At 42.3% G+C, this 27,500-nt stretch overlaps 1 protein-coding gene and 1 long non-coding RNA gene across 2 annotated transcripts in view; both read left to right on the forward strand.

Moving 5' to 3' along the window:
* Positions 1-2,923, forward strand: part of col13a1 (collagen, type XIII, alpha 1) — a gene marked incomplete at its 5' end in the record, with an annotated part of 15,459 nt that extends 12,536 nt beyond the window's left edge. Inside the window, 4 exon segments of the mRNA XM_076285248.1 lie at positions 413-466; positions 2,381-2,434; positions 2,540-2,575; positions 2,879-2,923. Of these exon segments, the coding sequence (XP_076141363.1) occupies positions 413-466; positions 2,381-2,434; positions 2,540-2,575; positions 2,879-2,923 (189 nt within the window).
* A 5,002-nt stretch (positions 2,924-7,925) lies between these two features.
* Positions 7,926-17,970, forward strand: LOC143123895 (uncharacterized). The gene is made up of 3 exons (XR_012986940.1): positions 7,926-7,972; positions 12,533-12,571; positions 15,028-17,970. It is a non-coding gene; the product is annotated as an uncharacterized LOC143123895 (long non-coding RNA).
* The last annotated feature ends 9,530 nt before the right edge of the window (positions 17,971-27,500 follow it).

Genomic DNA, 27,500 nt, shown 5'->3' on the forward strand with positions numbered 1-27,500 from the left:
GGAGTGCTGTCCAATGAGGAGGGAGCAGCCCAAGGAATATATTTAACTGCTCTTTTAACTTCCTTTTGATGCATTTTCATTGTGAATGTGTTTCATCAACAAGCTTTCGAAAGACATAGAATATCTGTCAATGACAGATCCAAACATTCACCCCATGTTCCCAACAACAGCGCGCAGACTGCTGCTCATTTGGATTTCTTAGCGAATAGTTGGCATTGCTGAGTGAGATCTGAGCCCATGCTGTACCTTCAGAAAGCTTGTTGATGCAGTGGTGTTCCACATTGCTGTGTGTCTCCTCCTGAAAGCCCTGATGCCCTGGATTCCCTGTTCTTCTCAGGAGTCTGATGTCCGTCTGAAGAGAAGTGACCTCTTGACCTCTTGACCTCATCCTCTGTCTGTTCCTCTTCCCTAGGGCCTGATAGGGCCAGCAGGAGTCTCTGGACCAGCAGGACCAAAGGGAGAAAGGGTACGAGTGACCCCGACTCCCACACATCTCCACACACACACACACACACACACCTCCACACACATACACACCTCCACACACCTCCATACACACACAGCACACACACGTAGCAGGCTCTACTCCTACACACATACACACACCCACAGACCCCCACAGTTACACACCTACACACACCTCCACAGTTACACACACACACACTGACACTTACACACCTACACACACCTCCACACCTACACACACTATCACCCCTACACCCCTACACACCCCCCCACCCCTACACTCCTACACACGAGCAGCAGACTAATGGCCCATTTACACTCGATGTTCCCAACCTGTAGCGCGACAATGTCACTTCAAAATCTCGCTGGCACGCCAGGATTTTGGCCAGGTCCAGCCAGGTCGTAAACCACTCCCTAGTGGAAACAGGAAGATGGACGAGTTTGAGGGCAAGCGAGAGTTGCTGTTCGGAGAACTGTTTTGTTACAGTCATGAATTTTTAATAGTTTGCTGGATAAGTTACGAGCAAAAGTTGCAACACGTGGAATGAAGGAAAGAATAGAAAAGATTTATTTTTAACCAAAGGATATCTGCTGAAGACCTGAACAAATCTCTTTCCACTTTAGAAAATTACACAATCTCAGCCAGCTGCTAGCAAGCTACTTTTAGCTGGCTAGCATTTAGCTAACATTTTTAAATTATTAAAACTTCTCTCAGGATGAATAGAGTATTTATCTATCTCTCTGCACACACCTTGGAAACTAGATGGTAATGATGGTAGTTGTGAATAGCAGCAACCGTAGTCTTAAGTATCATCACAAAGGCTAGTTTTTACTGCCATTGACGCCAATCCTACTGACAGCTGAGATTTCTTACTTATATCGTGTAAAGTAGGTAGCCATAGCCTTTTCACAAGTTGCGATCATCACGCGCGAGTATAAATGGTAATGGCGCTCCTGTAACATCACATTTTCACACTACAGGTCGGGAATGGCGAGTATGTAACAGCTTTAATGGACAAGTTTGGCATTTTACACAAGATTTGCGTTTTAGGAAGGATTGTTTCAGTGCACCTACAGTATGCAGCCATTGTGGAGGTGGGGAGGTGCTACCACAGAAACCGACAATTCTCAGGACAGCAGCATGTGTCCAAATTTCAATCTTAAACGTTCTATTTAATCATAAACTATCTGAAAACAGGCCTTTAAGTGTAAAATACCAAACTTGTCCTTTAAGGCTCAGTGTGATTCCCCAGTCCATTTATAAAGTATATATATATAAATAAATATATATACTTATTGCATATTATATACTTATTGCATCCCTTTCACCCCAAACCCAAAACATACAATACACATGTCTTATTGCATCCCTTTCACCCTAAACCTAAAACAATTATACGAAAGTCAGAAACTGGTCCTTCTTTGGAGCTGCCTTTATTACTTGCCTTTATTCATCATGTGGTTTATATTGATTCCCCCAAATGACTGTGTATGTATATGACTGTGTATGCGGTCAGTATGGCATGTCCTGTATGACTGTGTATGCGGTCAGTATGGCATGTCCTGTATGACTGTGTATGCGGTCAGTATGGCATGTTCTATATGACTGTGTATGCGGTCAGTATGGCATGTCCTGTAGGACTGTGTATGCGGTCAGTATGGCATGTTCTATATGACTGTGTATGCGGTCAGTATGGCATGTTCTATATGACTGTGTATGCGGTCAGTATATCATGTTCTATATGACTGTGTATGCGGTCAGTATGGCATGTTCTATATGACTGTGTATGCTGTCAGTATGGCATGTTCTATATGACTGTGTATGCGGTCAGTATGGCATGTTCTATATGACTGTGTATGCGGTCAGTATGGCATGTTGGTAACATGTTGTCCTCTCTGATTTGGACGTGTATAGGGAGATAAAGGAGACATGGGAGTAGCTGGACCAATCGGGCCTCAAGGCATCCCTGTGAGTGACACACACACACACGTGACATGGGAGATTAGATCATATGTTGAATAACAGTGTAACAGTGGCTAACATTGCAAGGGTTTGTACCATTCTATTTTAAAGGGTTTAGTTGGACCACCTGGGCTGAAAGGCACAAGGGTAAGACAACGCTGGCTTTTATTTTGACAGTGCAAAGCCCCTGTGGGATATAGTATTATCGTTCTGACCAGGCACGTGTAGCATGACCGCTGCAAACGTAAATGAATAAAATGTTCATATGTTTTCACCCATGATCCTGTTCTGATGACACTGACAGGCTCATTCCGATGTAAACCACACTGGTCTCGTGCCTCAGTGGCCTCCATATTGGCGCTGACACAGGCTTGAGTGGCCGCAGTGGCCTCCATATTGGCGCTGACACAGGCTTGTGCCTCAGTGGCCTCCATATTGGCGCTGACACAGGCTTGTGCCTCAGTGGCCTCCATATTGGCGCTGACACAGGCTTGAGTGGCCGCAGTGGCCTCCATATTGGCGCTGACACAGGCTTGAGTGGCCGCAGTCATGTCCATCTGTGCAGAACTTGGGTGAATTCAGATGTATTCACAGGTGGCTTTGTGAGTTCTTTAAAGTGCTTCAGACTGAATGCTCTTGTAGTCAGCATGGGTGCAGGATATAGCTGTGACGAGTTCTATTCCTGTTCCTGCTCTGTGCTGTTCACGCTCCCTATATCACTCTCCAATCGTGCTGTTGGTTTTGTGATGGCTGTTTAAACTTAGAATGGCTAATTAAAAATGGATGTGTCTCTGCGGATGATCAAACGCTCTCGAGTGGCCCCCTCTGGTTCCGTTCGTTCGTGCGTGCGGTGGGGGATCAGTGTACTGGCACAGGGCCGTGTGTGTGTGTGTGTGTGTGTGTGTGTGTGTGAGAGTGTGTTTGCTTTGAAGCCCAGTCGAAAAGTCCTCGGCGAGCCCCTGGAGTGCGAGCGAGCGCGGCACGTGATCATCTTACACTAAGCTGACCGTTTGTCATGCTAATGTCCTCTCTGCGGCTCTGAGTGGCCACAGAACTAAGCCACTGACTGCGGCAGGCTATGTGCGTCTGTGTGTGTGTGTGTGTGTGTGTGTGTGTGTGTGTGTGTGTGTGTGTGTGTTTGTGTGTGTGTGTGTGCGTCTGTGTGTGTGTGTGTGTGTGTGTGTGTGTGTGTGTGTGTGTGTGTCTGTGTGTCTGTGTGTGTGTGTCTGTGTGTGTGTGTGTGTGTCTGTGTGTCTGTGTGTGTGTGTGTGTCTGTGTGTGTGTGTGTGTGTGTCTGTGTGTGTGTGTATCTGTGCGTGTGTTTGCTTTGAAGCACACTGACTGCTGCAGGCGATGTGTGTCTGTCTGCTAAAGGGGTTTCAGGCTTCACAGTCTGCCTGCAGGCGCCCAGAAAATGCCAAACGGGAGAAATATGGTCAGTAATAGTCTTGAGATCCAGACGCTTCTTTTGAGTCGTGCCCAGGGCTGTCCAGATGGTTTATTACAGAGCTCTGGCAAGGCTTCATTTCGGCTGCAGAATGGAACACCCAAGTTCTGGTTCTGAAATGGATTGGGTCCTGGACTGGTTCTGGTCTGGTTCTGGCCTGGTTCTGGTCTGGTTCTGGTTCTGGTTCTGGGCCTGGTTTTCCGAAAGCATCGTAAGCCTAAGATGGTCGTAAAGTCCCTCTTACGAACGTCTTAAGATCTGCCGACTGTTTCCCGAAACCATCGTAGCTTAAGAGCGTCGTGAAAACACTCGTAGATCTACGAGTGATCCAGAGTTCTCGTTACTGGCTAAGAGCGTCTTAACAGGTACTTCTCACTGAGGTCACCAACAGGACATACAGGGGAATTACAACTTAGAATACATTATCCAACTCCCATTCTTTATTGTATTTACTTGTGATGATTGATTAATCAGATTTTAGCGTGCAAAATAGCATACATTTCATACAAGCATACAAGTCATGAAATGTTGCCAGAATAGTTTGCCATTATCTTTGTCTAAGTGTAATCTTTTATTAGGCCTATGAGGTAAAAGCAGAGAAAGGAACATGTGGTTTAGTCTGTGCTGCGTCTAAATCTAAGCCTACAGTACACATTTCCTCACTTTCTTACTCGACTTCTTTCTTATCTTCAAACGTGTTGTTAAGTGACACCGCGAAACATTATTGCACGGTGCAACAATCTAATCTTAAATAATTACAATTATGTATGTCTGTGTGTGGTATATAGCCTACTTGGGATGTTTACATGCAGATGTCAAGCTTTTGCTATTTTCGTATGGATGTGAATTAATGTGTAGATCCGAAGTTTAAACGGTAGTAGGCCTACAGTAGATGTGACATGCAGTCACCTGGCATCCCCATCAGATTAGAGGATATTTCAGCACTATTAACGTGGACAGCTTCACGTAAGAGCATCTTAGGAGCAGTGCACACACGTTCACGCTACGCGCATGTTCGGGAAACAGTCGGAAAAACCAAACAAACTATCTTAAGATGAATTGTAGAAAACCCTCATAAGTGTGCGTATCCATCGTTATCGGGGAAACTGGGCCCTGGTCTGGTTCTAAGACAGACCCATTCCAATATCCGGTGTCATCTGGGCAGAGTTGCTTTTTATGTCTTCATACAATGACATGAAAATCCGTTTAGTGTTGTCGTCCATAACCTTAGTCCTTCTTAAAATCTTTGTAGAACCCCTATAGAACCCCTCCAGATTTCCCCCCTGTACATTGGTTCAGCATAAAGGTTCAAATAGCCATCGCAAAACCACAAATGTGTCTCTCTGTTTTCTTTCTAATGTGATGTTCTCTAGGCTACGCTGCATTTCTGTTTTCTTTGCTATAATGTGATGTACTTTACACTGCGTTTCTGTTTTCTTTGCTATGTGATGTTCTCTACGCTGCGTTTCTGTTTTCTTTGCTATGTGATGTTCTCTACGCTGCGTTTCTGTTTTCTTTCTAATGTGATGTTCTCTACGCTGCGTTTCTGTTTTCTTTGCTATGTGATGTTCTCTACGCTGCGTTTCTGTTTTCTTTCTAATGTGATGTTCTCTACGCTGCGTTTCTGTTTTCTTTGCTATAATGTGATGTTCTCTACGCTGCGTTTCTGTTTTCTTTGCTATGTGATGTTCTCTACGCTGCGTTTCTGTTTTCTTTCTAATGTGATGTTCTCTACGCTGCGTTTCTGTTTTCTTTGCTATAATGTGATGTTCTCTACGCTGCTTCTGTTTTCTCCTCTGTCCCTCTCCGCCTCCTTCCCATTAACCCTTAATGCACTGATTGGATTGGTCTGTGTGGGTGACTCCTACACCGGATGTCCAGACATGTCACGGGTCTCTCAGCATCCATAACTGGGGCTATGCACTCACTCATCATTGCCTTTTAAGGAATGAGTCCCTGGAATGAGGAATGCGATCCAATTTTGATTTAAAATAAACCTTAGTGTAGCTAAACTGAGGTAACAGAACATGATATAAATTGAAAATAATTTGCACTAATTTGCACTGCCCTTTTAAAATTCAAATTCCAATAGAGGACTCTTGTGCCCTGAGGATTAGATTAGATTAGATTAGATAAGATTAGCTACGGGCCCAGTTAATGATGCTGAGCATTAGATTAGATTAGATTAGATAAGATTAGATTACGGGCCCAGTTAATGATGCTGAGCGGGGCATCTGCACACAGTGCTGTTTTACTCTTGTCCTCCTCTGTTTCTCCCTCTCTTCTCCTCCTCCCTCTGTTTCTGTTTCTTTTTCTCCGCAGGTCTTCCTCTTCCCCTTTTCCTCCCTTGCTCCCTGTTCTGTCTCCTGGGGGCGCGTCCGCCTGGCTCGTCCTCTCTGTCCCTCTCCCACCCCTCGGCCTCCTGGCTGCCCTGCACTCTAATGTCATAGCCCGGGTTAATACACCTCCTCCTCCTCTCCTCTCTTCCTCCTCCTCCTCCTCCTCCTCCTCCTCCTCCTCTCCCTCACTCCCGTTCCACTGACCTCCTGTGTTCTCTCCACGGCCACTCTGGCTGTAATATTCTACCCCCAGGCCTGTGTGCCACAGTCTCACCAAACCACCACACCAAGCTGCCACTGTGTTGTGGGCAAAACAGCAGCACTGGTCTAGAAGCTTATATTGGTGTTGATCAATATCAGTATATTTATAGATAATGCACTGACAATTTATGGTTTTATGCATATTGTATAGTCTATAATCATGTTATAAGCATGACATTAGTGTTTACAAATGATAATATATGTTATGAAAGAATATGCAGCCTGTTTTAGGCTGTACATTAGTGTATGAGTAGGTTATTGTGTGTGTGTGTGTGTGTGTGTTTGTGTGTGTGTGTGTTTGTGTGTGTGTGTGTGGAAGACGAAAGTGACTGGGTGATTTACAACATAATCAATACAGCAAGATCTTACCACACTAGAACTCCTCACAGATATATACTGTAATGTAACATATTATAATTACTCCACTGACGAATACGGAAGATGTTCTGAGTGTGTGTGTGTGTGTGTGTGTGTGTGTGCGGAAGATGTTCTTCTCTTCCAGTGCTGCTGTTTTGCTCTCCATTTTGTAAGAAACTGTATTTATGAAGAGAAACTTTTCAAACAGTGTGGTTAAACTTCATATCCCAACTGTGACGTTGTGAGAATGTTGCCCAGAGGTCTGTATTTACGATGCTAAATTTCAATCCTTTCATTGTCTAATTCAGAGGAAACCTTTAAAGATCACCTCAAAGCCTTTGACTTGGTGAGCGGACTGAGGGGATGTTTAACTCACATCTTTTCAATTCAATCATTAGTAATTAATGTACAGTGATAATACCTAAATAAATCAATCATGCTTCATTCTAATATAAAGTAGCACAACAGTACAGCAATTATTAAAATACAAGATTATTTTCCAATGACCTCTTTTAATATTATTTCATCTTCACAATGTTTTAGCAACGGTAATGGACCCTCCTGTAGTTACACTTTTGAACCACTAGGGCTTTAGACCAATTGCTGAGTCCACGGACACTTTAAGGAGTTTAAGCAGACTGTTTTGTCCTAAATTAATATAATAATTTCCAACAAAAACAAACAGACAAACAAACAAACAGAGACACTGGTTCCAGCTATTGTTAAAGGCAATATTATTTATTAACTTTTAAAGGTACAGTTAATAGATAAAACAATAAATTAAACAATTAAATGCAATCCGCACACCAATGGCATTGGTTGAATTCCTCTTCCCTAACCCCTCCCACTTACTCTCCCCACCAATCAGCTCCTCTTTTCAATCTTAGTGACACTTTCCAAAAAATATTTATTTATTCATATTTTATACCCTCTGTATCCTTTATACTCTTTACAGCCTACGGACAATTGTCTTAAATAGTTCTGTCCTTTTCAATGGTGTGTGTGTGCGGAGGTGTGATGGCTGTGTTGTGTTTGATGCGCTGTCGTTTGCAGGGGGAGAGGGGCAAGAGAGGCAACAGGGGGGCCAAAGGGGATAAGGGAGACCAAGGAGCCCCAGGATTAGATGCCCCGTGCCCGTTGGTATGTCTTGCGTTCAGCGTGGCGCTGTGAGGCCAGGGGAAGTTCCACCCGCAGGGGCGGACCGGTCCCACATGGGCTGGACCCTGCTGGCCTTCCCCGGGCCTCCGGTTCTGTGATTGACCTCTGACCCTAACCGGTCTCTCTGAGATGTTCTGGTCTAAGAGTCCGTGAAACGTTTCATTAAAGGCTTTAAGAGATTTTAGAAATGAACCTGCTTTTTAATGCAGGCTCTGTTTATTTGTGTGTGTGTGTGTGTGTGTGTGTGTGTGTGTGTGTGTGTGTGTGTGTGTGTGTCTGTGTGTATGTGTATGTGTGCGCGGGCATGTGCGTGTGTGTGTGTTTTGTCTTAATCACAATTGACATGTATCAGAGACCAGAGACCAGAACTCCTCGAGAGCGTTTTCTTCCACAGGAACAGGACTGACCGGGACAAGGGAAATGCTGGCTCCAGAAATGCCATCTAGGTTGGCTCTGCCAGTCTTTTTTGACCTGTTGACCTTAATTTCATCCAGCTTGACCCTTGACCCTGTCAGTCTGACCGGCCCTGCATGTTGCTCTGGGCTGGTGTCAACAGGCCTGCAGACAGGCTGCGATTAGCCCACCTAGCCAGCAGGTGGCAGTGTGGGCAGCTCTCTGGACAGTTGCTGATGTAAATGGTTGATCTCATGAACAGGGTTTCCGAGGCTTTAAAGGGGAAAAAGGTGAACCAGGCTTGCCAGGCCTGGATGGGCTGGATGCCCCCTGCCCAGTGGTATGATGACCCCCCCCCCCCCCCCCCCCCCCGCCCTCACTCGTGCTCCGACTCCTGCTGTGGCTAGCATGGCCCCTAGAGCCTGTTGAAGGATCTCACTGTAGAGCGCTAGCCAGCTAGGGCACTTGTAGCACTCAAGCTAATGCATGCTAACCTCAGGCTAACCTCAGCCCAAGCACAGCTGTGGGAGGGGTTTTTGCTGTGGGTTTCTATTTCCTGCGTGTGGTTCCTGTCTGATTTCCTGTCTGGTTTTACAGATTCGTTTTGTTTGAGGAGAGAGAGGTGCTAATTTGTAATCTCTCCTCCAGTTTGTTGTTAGTCAGATAAGATAAGGCATGCTCTTGCAAAACACATAATGCTTGATGTGTGTAGAGTGCCTGTCCCACTGGTTTTAATCAGAGCTAACAAATACTAGAGACAATAATACACACATTATCAAAGAGCTAACAAATGCATTTGTAGTGTATTTGCATGTTCAATCAGTAGCACTTAGATCCACCAATTGCTTTAGTATTATACATTTCTATAGTTTCTGATTGTCATCTACAGTACGTACTATTTCTTTATTTGGTGATCCTGTAACTCTATTTTTTAACATACCAGTCTTTACCCACCAAAACAGATTTCCCTCCCTATCTTAGTCCAGATTAACCTACTTATTTAATGCCATACTTTTCTCCCTTGACTTTGCTTTCCCCATGTTTGGCGTTAACCTCTCCGGGCTCTTCTCTGCCATAGGCCACAGTAATGTCACGGGAGAAAGAGCATGTTTAGCATATAAGTTCATCTGTAGAAAGTTTTGATTAGTTCTACTGTAGAAGGATCAAATTCACTCATTAAAGTTCGTCATTGAGATCCTCGAGATCTGAGATCATCATCTGATATCCTGTCCTGGTGTTGCAGTGAAAGGTCATCTGTAATGTGTAATATTCTGTTACATTTATCATTATTTAATGGTATCAAATCAAACGAAGCTACGACCCAAAAGAAGTTGGGTCTCCAGTTCTGTGTGATGTGGATCTATGAGATTTGTGTTCGGTGCTAAAATGCCACCTGCCTGTTTGAGTGATGTAGGCATACTGACACTACACGACACGACACGACACGACACACAATAAGTTTAGTTCCTGCGCAAACTCCTTTGCTCTTTGAAAGACTTTGCCCTTTCCCCATCCTTTAGATTAGGGCCCCATAGCTACAACATCCTTTAGATTAGGTCCCCATGGCTACAACATCCTTTAAATTAGGGCCGCATGGCTACAGCATCATTTAGATTAGGGCCGCATGGCTACAGCATCCTTTAAATTAGGGCCCCATGGCTACAGCATCCTGTAGATTAGGGCCCCATGGCTACATCATTTAGATTAGGACCCCATGGCTACATCATTTAGATTAGGACCCCATGGCTACAGCCTGTAGATTAGCGCCCCATGGCTACATCATTTAGATTAGGGCCCCATGGCTACAACATCCTGTAGATTAGGGCCCCATGGCGACAACATCCTGTAGATTAGGGCCCCATGGCTACATCATTTAGATTAGGACCCCATGGCTACAACATCCTTTAGATTAGGGCCCCATGGCTACAGCCTGTAGATTAGCGCCCCATGGCTACATCATTTAGATTAGGGTCCCATGGCTACATCATTTAGATTAGGGCCCCATGGCTAAAACATCCTTTAGATTAGGGCCCCATGGCTACAACATCCTTTAGATTAGGGCCCCATGGCTACATCATTTAGATTAGCGCCCCATGGCTACATCATTTAGATTAGGGCCCCAGTCAGAAGAGTACCATGTCACAGGATCTGTCTCAGTTTGGTCCACATTAATGCGCTTGGTAGGGGATTTGAAAATGAAAGGGTCTACCTTTTTCAATGGCAGATCAGATACCTGTGGGAGTTTCAATCCTTTTTGAATTTCTATGCCCCCATACAACACATCAGCTTGTCTCATCCCTGTTAATAGAAAGTCAAACTTAATGGTATTAGTTAATACCTAAGTCTCACCGCTAATAATGCACAGTATATTGTGAAGTCTGTTTAATGGGAAATAAGATGAATAGTGCTGATGCATTCATAGACTTGAGTTAGTGGACTAGGCAACACCCCAGATCTCTGTGTGCTGTATGGAGTTTGGGTAACACTTTATTTTAATGTGTCGCTGTTACAGTGTACCTACCTAATTAGGTACAGTGGTACAACCTGCGTAACAACATGTACTATCAGGTACTATCATTGTACTTGCATTATGTATTTGTGGGTACCTACACATAGTTGTTACATTGTAATACTGAGTGCTTTTACAAAACTTTGCCAATTTGCCTAAATTTTCATCAGAGGCAAAGAGCTGACCTGAGACCTGCTGGATGGGGTAAATCTGGTCATGATAGATTTGATATACAAACCATTCTTAGCTCCAGTCAAGGCCTCATTGTCTTCAGTGTACATGTAACAGCTGTGCTGCTACAACCTTGTTACTCTTTGATACAGTGGAATAAACCTATTAAGTGTACCAGTTAATTACTTACATGTACATATGACATGTATGTTATGTCTTCGATGTCTTAGAACAGGTCTACTAATTCACTACATAGTACATATATCAACTGTGTTGGTACACACTTATTGCTCTTTGATACAGTGGCATAAACCCATTAAAATGAAGTGTACCAGTTAAGTACTTACAATTACATATTACATGTATGTTGTGTCATTGGTTTCTTGGAACATGTCTGCCGTTACCCTACATACTGTAGTACATGTATCAACTGTGTTGGTACACATTTATTACTCTTTTGATACAGTGGAATAAACCCATTAAAATAAAGTGTACCAGTTAAGTACTTACATCTACATATATACATCCTGTCAATGATGTTATGCATCCTGTAATTGATGTGTTGAAATGTGTCTGCTGTTACACCACACAGTACATGTGAATTAGTAGACCTGTTCCAAGACAAGACCTGTTCCAGTTTATTCCACTGTATCAAAGAGTAACAAGGTTGTAGCAGCACAGCTGTTACATGTACACTGAAGACAATGAGGCCTTGACTGGAGCTAAGCATGCTTTGTATATCAAATCTATCATGACCCGATTTACCCCATCCAGCAGGTCTCAGGTCAGCTCTTTGCCTCTGATGAAAATTTAGGCAAATTGGCAAAGTTTTGTAAAAGCACTCAGTATTACAATGTAACAATTATATGTAGGTACCCACAAATACATTATGCAAGTACAATGATAGTACCTGATAGTACATGTTGTTACACAGGTTGTACCACTGTACCTAATTAGGTAAGTACACTGTAACAGCGACACATTAAAATAAAGTGTTACCGGAGTTTGATTGTAGGAAGCTAATAGCCAAACTGAGACAGACCCCGGTCACTGAAGCTCCACTAGACCCAATGCATGGGTGTGTGTGCATGATCAACACCAACACACACACACAAAGAGAGACATACACACACACACACACACACACAGACACACACACACACAAACACACACAACACACACAGACATATTGAAACACACACACACACACACACAAAGAGAGACATACACACACACACACACACACACACACAACACACACAGACATATTGAAACACACACACACACACACACACACACACACACACACACATGAGGTTTGTGATGTCAAAACTTGAAGGATGACAAATGGTGCATGAGACAAAGCATGAGTCATAACTGTCCGTTTAAAGGTTTTTAAGGTGTCTCACCCTCTCTCTCTCTCTCTCTCTCTCTCTCCCTCTCTGTCATCCTTCCTTCTCTTTCCCCAGGGTGAGGATGGTCTACCTGTACCAGGCTGTTGGAATAAAGTAAGTGAGCTGTGAACTTGTTTTTGGAGTTTATTCTCAATAGGATGGTTAATTATTACACCTCATTATATCTTCATCATGCTCCAACATTGCAGCAGGGGACTGACCTTCATAGTGTTCGGATTTACCGTATATTGATCATATGACCTTGACTGACCTTCATAGTGTTCAGATATACCGTATATTGATCATATGACCTTGACTGACCTTCATAGTGTTCAGATATACCGTATATTGATCATATGACCTTGACTGTCCTTCATAGTGTTCAGATATACCGTATATTGATCATATGACCTTGACTGACCTTAGTGTTCGGATATACCATATATTGATTATATGACCTTGACTGACCTTCATAGTGTTCAGATATACCGTATATTGATCATATGACCTTGACTGACCTTCTTAGTGTTCAGATATACCGTATATTGATCATATGACCTTGACTGACCTTAGTGTTTGGATATACCGTATAATGATCAATATGACCTAGACTGACCTTAGTGTTCAGATATACCGTATATTGATCATATGACCTTGACTGACCTTATATATGATATGATATACCGTATATTAGAGGTGTAACGGTACATGTATTCGTATTGAACCGAAACGGTACGGGTGTCACGGTTCGGTGCATGAATTTACACGGAGAATACACGGTATAAAAATACATAAAACTCTTGTGCGGATTAACTAATGTAATGCGGAATTACTGTTAAATACGAGAGTTCTTTAGCAACACCTAACGCTAATCTGTAGCCTCGCCTTAGCTCTGAAGCTCTGATTGGCGCCTGTTATTTTTTTGTCAGGTCGAGTCAGTCAGCCAGAGATAGCAGCACTAAGCGAGTGGTGGCGACCCACAAGAGTTAGAGGACCCGCTGGTTAAGATCGCAAGTTTGAGAACTTTAGTTACAGTAGTACAGGCGAAAGAGTGGTGGATAAGAGGAAACTGTGTGTCGGCGGTGTTCAGCAGTTGTTGGGTAACGTTATGTGAGTGGAAATATATCGAACATGCTACACATCCACGCCATCACCCAGATGATGTAGGCTGCCAATCACTGAAACGAGAGAGAAAAAAACTTCCCCTGCGCTTCACCAGCCTTTACACATACAATTAGGAGCAAAACCTATGGCTTACAATGATTTCGTAATGACAGAAAGCTATGTAAATCGTGTGATAATTACCTTTATGTTAGAGTAACTTGTAACTTCTCACATGAGGAGCTGGTAGTGTTAGGTGCATAGACAGTAAAAGAACGTGTCAACGCTAACCGGGCTAATAAACAAATCATGCTACGGTGAGTTAACGTCGAAGGGTAAAGTCACGTGACTTCTAGTTGTAGTCTGTTTATGAAATTAAAGGAGCCATTTCGTTTTTTTAAAGAAGGCAAAATAGTGTGATATGTTCACAGTTAGTAGATTATTACTGAACACACATTGAAAAATATTGAGGCAAATTGTAGACCCTTCCACAACTAAACACGGATGTTGAAGGTCTTGCTTAAAGGAACCGTATTTAAGAAATGAATTTCAATGAATCATAAAATGGCCCTGATATGTCATTAGACATTAAGAAATCATGTTCATTTCAAACACTTATATCACTGACAACAGCAGTCCGGCCAGGATATTGTCATTTAAAAAGTGAAGTTGCAGCCCTCAACTGATGTTGATGTTGTGTTTTGTCATGTCATGTTGTGTTTTGGCCTGATGCGCCACCCTCCACTTACTGTATCTACTAATCACAAAGTCAGTAGTGTTTCGGCATCCGGGTTGGCAACCTCAAGTCGGGGGAGGGGGAGGGGATACAACGCTCTAGAGTGATTTTAAAGTGATTGCAGTACCAGTTTTGGCCACAATCTTACATATGGTTCCTTTAAGTGGATTTAAAATCATTATTCTATGTAATTTGCACTTTCAGAAATAAGAGATGCTGTGGGCCTATTTTCAGTTTTATAGCTGATTGTCTTGTTTTGTTTACAAGTTACAGATGGAGTCTGGGTAGGCCTACTTATTGTAGCCTACTGTTTACATCTTACACACTTCAGGGTGTTGCAGATAGCTCAGGGGAGAGACTATATGACACTAGGTGGTACAGCCTGAGACATGCACAATAAAAAAAATTGCTTTCTGCATTTTTGTTTTGCTTTTCCCTCCATTGTACCGAACTCGTACCGAACCGTGATGTCCGAACCGAGGTATGAACCGAACCGTGACTTCTGTGTACCGTTACACCCCTACCGTATATTGATCATATGACCTTGACTGAAAGGAAACTCCTGTATGGTGTCAGTATCATACAGTATCAGCCCTGACTTATTACCCCAGACTTATAGAGCATTCAGCAAGTCAGGATCCTACAATTGTGTTTGTGTTGTACTATGTTTGAGATTCAGTTCTGTGATTTGGCATGAGCTAACGTGTGTCTTTTTCTGGCTCTTGTTTTGCAGTGACATTAATCCCAGAATGCAGTGTGTGTGATTGTATATAGAATATTTATTTTTGTACTTTGTATTTGCTCTCTTATACTGATTGTTAAAAAAAAACTGACAAAAAACAAACATGCAAAAAAAAATACAAGGCAGTTTTTTGTACAGATTGTTTATTTTTTATTACTGCTATGTTGTTTATGTAATGGATTTTTATACCTATGCATTATTTCTAAATGTTTTGATTAAGAAAGAAATATACTGTTGCTGCATACGCATGATATTTGTGCATAATGAGAACTGATATTGCTTTATTAACTTATTGTATCAGGACTTGTGTTGTGTTGTGTTGTGTTGTATGCCCCCAGGTAGAATCCCACTCCTGATGCGGGCCAGACCCAGGCCAAAACGGGGTTAAATCTGCCTCAGAGTTGGGTTCAACCCGGGTTAGACCCGGGTTAAATCCACCTTGGAGTGGGGTTCTACCTGGGTTAGACCACGCTGCACTGACCGACCAGTGGAGCTGGAATGAAATGTTGGCTTTTCGTTGTTATGAATGTTTGCAAGAGATTAAAATGGAGCCACTAGCATGAACTGGCACCCGGAGAGCACTGACACTAGTGTCCATCTTAACCATGAGTCACACACCTGTCCCACCACTGGCAAACCATGCAGTAGAGCTAGAGTAATAATCAAACAATCTGATTGATTAATCCTCACAAACTATCTCATGTCCATTACTGGATGAGATACTGAGACCATTTGTTCCAGTCTCCAGTTCGAAGGCAGCTTTATTTGACTGTTCAACATGGAATACTTCAGCTGTTATCCACTGCTCTGCACCTTGCTCCGAGATTCATTTCAAAACATGTTGGGAATCCAATTAAGCTAACCTATCCGGGACACACATGGGTTAGCTAGCCAGTCACAAAAGTGTGTGATGATTCCATTTTAATCTCAGAGTAAACAAAGAGCTTTTTGTTCAGATGTCTGGTTGTAAATGAACTCGTTTGTGTTCCATCGACCTAAATATACAGTAAATGCTAAACTTCAGTCAGAGATATAAGAATGAGCTGAATATACAGTAAATGCTGAGCTTCAGTCAGAGATATAAGAATGAGCTGAATATACAGTAAATGCTAAACTTCAGTCAGAGATATAAGAATGAGCTGAATATACAGTAAATGCTGAGCTTCAGTCAGAGATATAAGAATGAGCTGAATATACAGTAAATGCTGAGCTTCAGTCAGAGATATAAGAATGCATATGCTGCTTCGCTTTCCGCTGCATCTGTCCAGCAGTGTAAGCTGACCTCACAGCTAAGCCAATGACCCCTCCTCTTTAAAGATGGGGATACACAGGGCCACTTTTGGAGCCATGTTGCTGCCAAGATTCCTGAGCCTTAATGTTCTGGAACGTTGCCATTGATATATGGAAAGCTTTTGTTTTTGTTTTTCTGGTAAACTTCTTGTCATGATTCAATCAGAAAACATGGAACTGGTTACTGTTACCCAGCAACACTGCTCAAAGCTTTGCCCCGCGTCTCATTGCCTTTGGATCGTTAGATGTGTACATATGACCAGATATGTGGATGCGTATTATGCCTTGCTTTTCAAATGAATCAGGCTATATTTAATTTGTATTTGTCTTGCCTTTCTTTTCCTGGAATTTATCGGTCGACATTATGGTTATTATCGTTATTATAATCCTGCACCACCGGATATGTGTCTGTAGTTATAAATGGTATATTCTATACCGGATATGTGTCTGTAGTTATAAATGGTATATTCTATACCGGATATGTGTCTGTAGTTATAAATGGTATATTCTATACCGGATATGTGTCTGTAGTTATAAATGGTATATTCTATACGTCCGTGTGTATGTTATGGACCTGGTGGCCAACGCAGCTGTAGGGTCAGTCCGCCTGGCGGCGTCCTCGGCTGGCCATCTTATTTAAACGAAGACGACGCCAAACAAAGCCACCCGTGGACCTTTCGCCCTCCACACCCATTCGGTTCGGAGTTTTGTGTTTATTTGAAGTGTATTTCAGAACATATGAATCCTCTGGCGACTGTTGTAAGAGTTTCATCTTAGTGGCGTTGAAGAGCTAAACTAAACCAGTGTTGTGTTCTAAACCAGAGGGTCATTTGACTGGAGAGTGTACCCAGAAACTGCTGCTCAGTTTGACAAGCTCTGCGTGTGTGTGTGTGTGTGTGTGTGTGTGTTTGTGTGTGTGTGTACTGTATATATGCCACATGTAACTGGATTAACACTGGTATCAAATGACCAGATTTAATAAAAATGCATCATTTTGTAAAGCATCACACTAATACATGAGCGATCCTCTTGCTCTCTCTCTTTCTCTGTCCTTCTTTCTTTCTCTGTCTTTCTTTCTCTCTCCCTCTTTCTTTCTCTCTCCTCTCATTCTCTCTCCTCTCTTGCTCTCTCTCCCTCTCTCCTTCTCTCTCCCTCTCTTTCTCCCTCTCTTTCTCTGTCCTTCTTTCTCTCTCCCTCACTCCTGCTCTCTCTCTCCCTCTCTCCTTCTCTCTCCCTCTCTTTCTCCCTCTCTTTCTCTGTCCTTCTTTCTCTCTCCCTCACTCCTGCTCTCTCTCTCTCTCTCTCCCTCTCTCTCTCTCTCTGTTTGTCTCTCTGTCTGTCCGTGCTTTTGTTGGTCATGTCTTCTCAAGCTATTCTGAATGTAATATCCACCTCATGAAGAATCCACTTCCCTTGACAGGAAGTTAACATACTGTAAGGTCAAAGGACCTCAAGATTGCCATCCGAAAAAGGCAGAGAGAAATCATAATAAGATAGCCTACATGAGGATTTGCAATTGCTTCTTATGTTTTACTATACCTTGGCATCTCTCGTTAATACAGTGTCCATTGGCTATGTGCTGTGTGTCTGCGTGTGTGTAAGATATTTACCATCCAGTTTCCTATTAAAAAAAGCTTCCGCCAACCCTCAGGTCTTTCCATGCGGTGTCATTTGTCTAAGTCATGTCAGTCAGTGTGTGTGTGTGTGTAATACGAAATGCCTTGTGTATGGTGTGGGTTCCACTGGAATAAAACAAAATGCTAAAGAAAACACACTAATATATTGTTGTGACAAAATACAAATGCAGGTTTTGCATGCATGTCTGTGTGGTGTGTTATAATAGTTATTCAGTCATTTCCTATGTACATACAACTAGAGAGGGGCAGGAGCATGGCCATGGGCAACTAGAGAAGGGCAGGAGCATGGCCATGGGCAACTAGAGAAGGGCAGGAGCATGTCCATGGGCAACTAGATAGGGGCAGGAGTATGGCCATGGGCAACTAGAGAAGGGCAGGAGCATGGCCATGGGCAACTAGAGAGGGGCAGGAGCATGGCCATGGGCAACTAGAGAGGGGCAGGAGCATGTCCATGTGCTGCTCTTATCTGTGTGGGTGCACAGGTGTGCTAATGAGTGCACAGGTGTGCTAATGATCTTCTCCTTCCTATCGAAAGGGCCAGAATCCCTTCCAGCTGGCGAAGAAGTAGCCGGGCCTGACCGCAGACTGTGGCTCGTTCACTTTCACACAAAACCGCAGCAGGAAACTTGAGGAGGATTTTGGTGAGAATCTTTCGGAGTTTCGGATTCGCCACTGGGGTCGCCACGCCAACGGATTTCCCTGCAGACTGAGTGATAATTCTGCAATGTTGGCTGGCACCACCAGGGGGCGATGTGGGCTGGCTGATCTCTTGTTTTAAAAAAAAGAGGATTTGACCTATGACCTTTATGTTCTTTATCAAAGGCTTCATTGACACTGACAGAAAAAACAACAGGAAAAAAGCAAGATGCATTTCATTTTTTTTGTATGACTTTGTTTTTGACTTTCAGATTTTGTTCACTATGTGAAAGACTTTGTATAGAGAATTCTAATTTCACTTTATTTCACATTTTATTATTATGATTATGATTATTATTATTATTATTTTCTAAATCTTTTTATGCCAGCTACTGTGATCCCAGAGTTCAGTGCAGCTCACAGGACCGGCCGATGACCCGCTCGGTCCGGCTCGGTCCGGCTCGGGCAGCAGTCGACTGTGGGTCGGATCCGGCTGGGTTCAGGCACAGGTCCGCCTCAGAGTCGCCTCTATCGGGCCGTGACACCTCTAGCCACAGACGCCAAAAAAGCTTTCCTCTCACATGATTCCTGATGCCAGACCCACACTGCCTTCTGCTAGCCAGGGTCCTGCGGGGGGGGTTGACGACCTATTAACGGGGAAAAAACTCACAAACTCACAAACTCACAGTAGAATTCACACACTACTATCACAAATCTATAACCCCAGCAGCTCAAGGTCATAACCACAGCAACTCAAGGTCATATCCCCAGCAGCTCAAGGTCATAAACCCAGCAGCTCAAGGTCATAACCCCAGCAGCTCAAGATCATAACCCCAGCAGCTCAAGATCATAACCCCAGCAGCTCAAGGTCAGTAGTTGCTGTTTGTTTGTAGCTGTCTGTGGAGACGGTTGATGGTCGTCTGTAAGGCCAGGACCCTGGCTAACACACGCACGTGCTCACGTAGCAACATTAACGTTATTATATCACGACACACAGCAGGTACCGTAGCATCATTGTTTATTAAACGTTATTATATCACGACACACAGCAGGTATTTCACTTCTTGAGAACTTCAGTAGGAGAGTTTAATTGTATGCGCCATTAAGAGTTCCACAGGTTGACTGGAGCTTGTGCTCTAAGATAGTCGTGTGTAGGAGCTACTGACGTCATAGACCACACTCATGAAATCGAATTCAGATCCATGCGGTTTGTAAAAAGTGTTTCCTGATTGATTCATATCGGTCATCATCATCATCATCATCATTCATTTGTTTCAACTTGTCTGAGCCAGGACACACACAGGTGGTTTTAGGAAGGGCCTTTTGAGAGGAGGTGTATAACCATGCCACCATTTTGGATCTGCAGTTTTACAGTTTCCCTCTCAGAGCAGAGTTTTGCCTTCATCTGTGATCACCAGCGCAGGAGGCACAGTACTCATGCAGAGTCATGGTTGGGCAGCTAGTGTGTGCTGGAGTCGGAGTCGTTGGAGACTCTAATGGAGACTTCGTTTCATTTCTTTCTCAGTTGTTCATTTACAGTGTTATTTGTTTATTCTTCATTTGATCTCACTGTACTGTACTATATTGTATTTGTTTGTCAGTAACACAGTGGTATGTTGCTGGTGGTGACGGAGGGAGTTTGTGGTCATCTGAACGTGACTGTTTGAGGCATTTTGGCCTCTCTGAGCTGCTTGGAGGAGCTGGAACCACTAACACACTACTGCCACAGTTAGCCGCTAAATGAACCACTAACACACTTCTGCCACAGTTCTGCCACAGTTAGCCGCTAAATGAACCACTAACACACTACTGCCACAGTTAGCCGCTAAATGTGCCCTTCAGAGAGACCTTAGGCCTGTCTGTTGCCACTGTGGTGATGAGGAGGGCTTCCTCAGACTCTCTCAAACACAAACACTAACACACTCTGCTCCGAAACAGCTTTTTGCCACCAGTTTGGGAGTTAACCCTGACAAAGCTGTAAGATCGCAACTTTGGCCCAATCATGGCCACCCTAACCAGTAGAGTAGAGTTACTGGAGGAACCCAAACGTCTGCTCTTCGGAGTTTCCCGATCTCAGTGCTTCCCAGAGAGCTCAGCACTGTGGAGTGTGTGTCTGGGTACGATTTCACCTCCTCTAGCAGCTACAGAGAGGCCATTTATCCCTCTGGTACATGTATTTCACCTCCTCTAGCAGCTGCAGAGAGGCCATTTATCCCTCTGGTACATGTATTTCACCTCCTCTAGCAGCTACAGAGAGGCCGTTTATCCCTCTGGTACATGTATTTCACCTCCTCTAGCAGCTACAGAGAGGCCGTTTATCCCTCTGGTACATGTATTTCACCTCCTCTAGCAGCTACAGAGAGGCCGTTTATCCCTCTGGTACATTTCTTTGCCACTCTTCTCATTTGTTTTTCATTCTTAGTATTTTTATTTTCTTTTTTCCGCAAGCCTAATGCACAGAAGCATTCCTGTTGTTGTAGCAACACCTGTCTTCCGACCTGCTCAGAACTTAACCAGCATGCACATGTGATCATTGACCTTGTCTCTGACCTCGTCGTTGTAACTTGACTGAAAATCGTGTAAATAGGTTCACACTGCTGTGCTTGATTGTACAGAAACTCCAAATAGGGTGCTAAAGATACGTCCTTGAATTGGGCTTCCCACATATTGAGATGTCAGCATTCACAGTAAAGTGCATGCCAATCCCCGACAGTAACACTATGGAATAGCATGTTCATTTGAACATTACATTTATACACACACACACACACACACACACACACATGCACGCACGTGTGCACACACACACACACTTGCACACACACACACACACACATACTTGCGCACACACATGCACATATCCTCCTCAACAATCATATAAGGAGAGAAAAACAATCCCCAGTGTAGGTCACAGAGAAGGCAGTTACTGTATCGTTTGCCTGTAACGTTACCTAGTTCAGTGTTTTTCAACCACTGTACCGGGGCACACTAGTGTGCCGTGAGAGATCATCAGGTGTCCCACAGAAAATAACCCAAATGTCACTCACTGGTCCAGAAAAGCAACTGTTGCATCAAAGAATTTATAACCACATGCTCTCATTGATTGTATGATTGCACTATTTGTGGTATGCAGGCATTGTACAACGGGGGCCCCATATTCACAGAATCATCACATATCCAGTTCATAACAACAATTAAATTAGATATAGTCACCTACAAATGAAACAGAGGGCGCTTGTTTTATTAAGCAGGTCTTGCATAGAAGCCATAATAAGGCCATATCTGTGTATTATTTGAAATTTTAGGCTATGGTTATGGTACGTTTATTTTTTCTTCACACAGGATGTTAGTGTGCCATGGGACATTTTGTTGACAAGTGTCAAAAGTGTGCCGTGGCACAAAAAAGGTTGAAAAACACTGACCTAGTTGTCCATATTTGTTTGATAATATGCTTGGGCATTTTCTCCCTAACCCTTTTTTGACATTCTTGAATGAAAAGCTGCAAAGAAATGCATGCTGTCAAACTTGTACACCACCCAGTGTGTGATGAGACATTTAGAATATTATAACTGATTTGTATTTGTTGATTGTTGTATTTTAGTGGCAATGATTTTTTTCCCTAAATGCATGTTTTGTTGTAGTCTTTATTAATGGATCCCAGATTGTGTCCACAATCCACATTCACAATCCCTAAATCCCCCAACAACAACAAAAAAACAACTCCTGTTGAATCAGTCACCCAGGATGAATCAGAATCCTTCTTGATTAATCAGAGTCACTTTCATGGTGAATCACTGTGGATGTCCACTAGGTCACTTTCATTTGTGTTTTGGATACTTGACAGCTCATTTAACTAGACAGTAGCTCAGTCGCTTCATTTCTTATTGAGATAATGGAGCTATCGTATTTACAAAACAGTATTTGGATTTAGATGCATTGCATTGTGCATATTTGAGGAGAGATTTTGCACATCAGTAACAATATGAGGTGACTTTCCCCAGGTCTTTTTGAGCAGGGTTGTGTGATGGTTGTATGATGGTTGTGTGATGGTTGTTCACCGTGAGTGCTGTGATGTGCAGCACATCTCCCCCCTGGACTCTTCTGGTCTCATTTAGTCTGATTGTGGACACTGTTGTGGTCTCATTTAGTCTGATTGTGGACACTGTTGTGGTCTCATTTAGTCTGATTGTGGACACTGTTGTGGTCTCATTTAGTCTGTTTGTGGACACTACTCTTCATTCATGTGTTAAATATACTTGTAACGAGTAGAGGTGTGCAGCTTTTGGACGTTTTTCCTGTCAGAGTAAGAATGCTCCTGGGCTAACAATGACCTCAATATGAAGACAGAAGAACATGAGTATACCTGAGTATATACCTGAGCCCACCTGAGTATACTCATGTACCAACAGCTATAAAAATTACAACTTGCATGGAATGAAAGAAAAAAAATATATTTCCACTGTTCATTCAGAATTGCGTAATTTTTTAGAGCAAGAGTATTTTTTTTTTTTTACAGAATCAGACAATTATGCCTTTAATATAACTTGATTGGGCTATTTTAAGAATGCTTCTTTTGAATTAGCTTGGAAACATATGAATAACTTAAAAAAAAAACATAAAAAATCTAGTTTGGATCCAACCAAGTGCCTGGAAAATATGTAAATAGGTTAGGGTATATATCCATAGGTATAGGGTATATATCCAGAGTGTCCATATATATATTGTGATTCTGGATGACCATAATGGCATGTGAATAATTATGATTCAGAAACCAGGATGGTGCTGACATGAGAAGAGGTCACATTGGTACTGATGAAGTGTTTGGCAATGTGCTGCTTGTTAGCAGTTACTGTTAAGTTGAAACTGAACTGATACGCATTTTACTTTGATGCCAGTATGCTTTCAAAGTGCTTCCGAAAAACATCACTTTAGCTTGTACTTTCTGTGTTTTTTTTTTTTGTTTTGTTTTTTAAAGTGGCATTTGGGATAACTAACTCACTGTTGTCCACCAAAGGGTCAATTTACTTTTCACAGTTGAAAGCTGCAATGTGTAGTTTTGTTTTGTTAAGAACAAAAGTGCCTTCAGACCAGAAATGGTGTCATTCTGAAAGTATAACAGTTTCCTCAACTCTTTTGTGTGTTCTATACTAATGATGTGGTTATGAACATTTCTGTTACCCCAAGTAAGATAAACAAATGATTTTACACAATCAAAGGATTACAGTCCATAGAATGCACTAAATAAAAGAAAAAAAATTCACCGGCTTTCAGAAAAGCATCATAGCATTTTAATTTTTAACAATAACAACTACATATTTGCCATACGTTTTTAATGTACTGTATGTGTTTTGCAGAGATGAAGATGTGTCATATTCTATTTTAAATGAACCATGTTTGATATTTTGTATTTTCATGTTTTTCAGACCAGTGAAAATCATAACTGTAACATTACATGAAAATGATTTTGAGGGCATTTATTTCAATGATTTACTTCAATGATGTTTAGGGTTCTTTTGTAATTTTTGACTGCTCCCTGCATGCGCTGGGTCACACACACACACACACACACCATGTATTCACACACACCATGTATTCACACACACTATGTATTCACACACACTATGTATTCACACACACACACACACACCACGTATTCACACTAATCGGACAGACACCATATATTCACACACACACACACCACGTATTCACACACACACACACCACGTATTCACACACACACACACCACGTATTCACACACACACACACCACGTATTCACACACACACACCACGTATTCACACTTATCGGACACCTCTGTCCTGTCCTCTGCCTTGACCGCGTGATAGACACAACATTTCACTACAGTTCACGCTAGCTAACACAGAGAGCTGTAATTCTTCTCTATTGAAATGTTTGCAAACTAAGCATTGAACCGAGATGTAAACCTTCTTTTCTTTAGATTCAATGTGATGATTATTAAGAAACATTAAACAGTCTAAAATCTGCCTGTCTGAGTCCATAACTCCCTGGCCTTTCTATGTCCATAATATAACTGTGTCATTGTGTATCCAGATGCCAAGTACGGAAAATTGGCCCGGGTTGGTTGCACAATCAATCAAGTATTTGTTGTTCTAAATCGCCCAGGCAACTTAATGGAGAAAAATGTTTTTGGTTTTTTTATTAATCGTAGCTGTCTTCAAGAAATTCTTTGAAATTCATAGTTTTTCTCCGTTGTTTTGGCCCGTTTTTCAGATCAGAATCGAATTTCTCAAAACTGTTTGTTCAAACTACTCATCTTATCACTTGTGCACGTCATTAACCAGCCCCCCCCCCCATCTTTAACACATGCTTTAGTACATACATGCAACTGATCTTGTTGTTTCTTTTATTTATTTTCAATTGTGTTGCTGAATAGTCCTACCCCATAAAACAAATTGGCCTTATTTCAACGCTTGTGTCATTACATGCAAATGTGCTAAACGAGCTGTCATATCTAGTTGTCATAGTCTGTCTAGCACATATGTAAATATATGTGACCTGACAGACAGGAACGTCAGGATGTATAGAAATATGTACAGTGGTGCACAGCTCTGACCAAGGGGTGTTTTACTATACAGCGGGGAAAATAAGTATTGAACACGTCAACATTTTTTTCAGTAAGTATCTATTCGCATGAAATTTTCACCAGACATTAGTATCAACTTAGGTAATCCACACATATATAAAAATCCAAACATTAATGTCTAAAAGTAGAGTTATGAGTAAAAAAGTGGAATTGCACAGGGAAAAAGTATTGAACACGCTAAGAAAAAGCAGTACACAAGGGCAAGGAACAAACAGGAATCTATAAGTAGTTAGAGAAATTATCCCTACTATCTGTGCAAATTGATATAAGCTGGGTTAGTACATAGTAGTGGGCTATAAAAAGTTTTTTTGTTACCAAGGTGTCACACAAGAAACATTTTATGAATGGTAAAAGCAAAGAGCTCTCCCAAAACCTTTGCATATCAATGGAACTGGTTACAGATGCACTTCAAAACTTCAAAACAGAATCATCCAGCAAGCAGTATTGGAGCCATTATCTGCAAGAACATCACTGCATCATCAACTGGCCATGGACAGATTCTCCTTGATCTCTTGATATCTGACCAGGAAGTCAGAAGGATAGTCAGAAATGTAGCCCAAGAGCCAAGGACCACTTGGAGAAAGCTCCAGAAAGACTTGGAGGCAGCAGGTACAATTGTTACAGAGAAAATCATAGGTAATGTACTCCACCGCCATGGTCTCTATGCACACTCATCCAGCATGACTCCATTACTGAAGAAAAACTTGTCAAAGCTCGTTGAAAGTTTACTACACAACATTTGGACAATCCTATGAAATACTGAGAGAATGTATTCTGGTCAGGAGAGAGCAAAATTGAACTTTTCGGATGTCATACTACACACCATATTTGGAGGAGAAATCACCCTAAAAATACCCTACCAACAGTGAGGTTTGGAGATGGTGGCATCATGGTGTGGGTGGGGTTTTCATCTCATGGTACTGGCAGACTTCATACAGTTGAAGGAATGATGAATGGAGTCATTTTGTTACGGGAGAATCTTGCCATCCACCAGGATGATGAGGATGAGACATGGCTAGACCTTCCAGCAGGACAATGATCCAAACCATTCAGCAAAGGACACTTTCAACTGGTTTCAGAGAAAGGAAATCAAGGCCCTGACTTCAATCCAATTGAACAGTTTTGGAAGTTTACTAAAGATCAGGATTCACAAGAGGGAACCCTGGAATCTTCAACATTAACTATCTGTTTAAAAGAATGGGCCAAAATACTACCAGAATACTGTGTCTGACTGATTTGTTTTGTCCTACAGGAAATGCCTTGAAGCTGTCATTACGAATAAAGGCTTCAGCAGGCGTGTTCAACACTTTTTTCCTGTGTCATTCTACGTTATTACACATAACTCTACCTATGGACTTTACAGTAATGTTTGGATTTTTTTATATGGGTGGATTATCTGAGTTAATACTAATGTCTGGTGAAAATTTCATCACTTCATTGGAAGTATACTTACTGAAAAAAAATGTTGACGTGTTCAATACTTATTTTCCCTGCTGTATATACTATACTTATAGCCTACTGGTCATTTTAATTTGCACAGTGCTGTAAAAACCTTTGTTTTCTTCATACTGTCACAATGTCTGTCAACAGAAAAAACTTTGAAACATATCCACTTTCTTGCAATCAACCCCCTCTACACACAATAATGTGTAACTTTGTAGTTTTGAAATAGAAAATGGTGCTGCGTTGCGCAGTGTTCATTAGAAATACTTACAGAATAAACTGTCCTATCGACAAGACAAAACAGTTTGACATATTCAATTGTGTCAGGACTTGTCATTTTGATTGCACTGACACTTCATTATTATAAATATTTCATTTTCAGCCATAAACAAAGCATTTTGAGCTAGATACACGCTTTTGCAGGCAATCCACTATGCGGTGCAGTTCATTAATTTAAGGAATGCACTAACTGTTGTGCAAATGCTAATGATGATTTGAGAAACGGTAATACCAGATTGCCAGCTCTGTCTCTTGTGATATCCTTTGTACCACTGGAGGGCGCACTCCTGTCATTAGTCTCATGAAAACTGTTGCACATGCACACTGAGCCTCAGCCCCCGCCACTTGAGTCTGAACAAGCCTCCTGAGCGCAGCGCGTCCGGCTCCACTGAGAAGGAGGTGAGGCAAACGCTGGGGGAGGAAACACGGATATCTGCGCAGTCTTGAGATGTTCTACTTACCCTACACGCAGAGAGAGACCGCGTGATAAATGCAGGTGAGATTCATGTTTGTAGAAATGTTTACTAAATCGCTCGCAGTTAAATCTATGTTGT

The sequence above is a fragment of the Alosa pseudoharengus genome, unplaced genomic scaffold (assembly GCF_046254945.1).
Source record: "Alosa pseudoharengus isolate Yale_2024_CS ecotype anadromous, Long Island Sound unplaced genomic scaffold, YU_APseudo_1.1 YU_APseudo_1.1_scf_15, whole genome shotgun sequence".
Classification (NCBI taxonomy): domain Eukaryota; kingdom Metazoa; phylum Chordata; class Actinopteri; order Clupeiformes; family Clupeidae; genus Alosa; species Alosa pseudoharengus.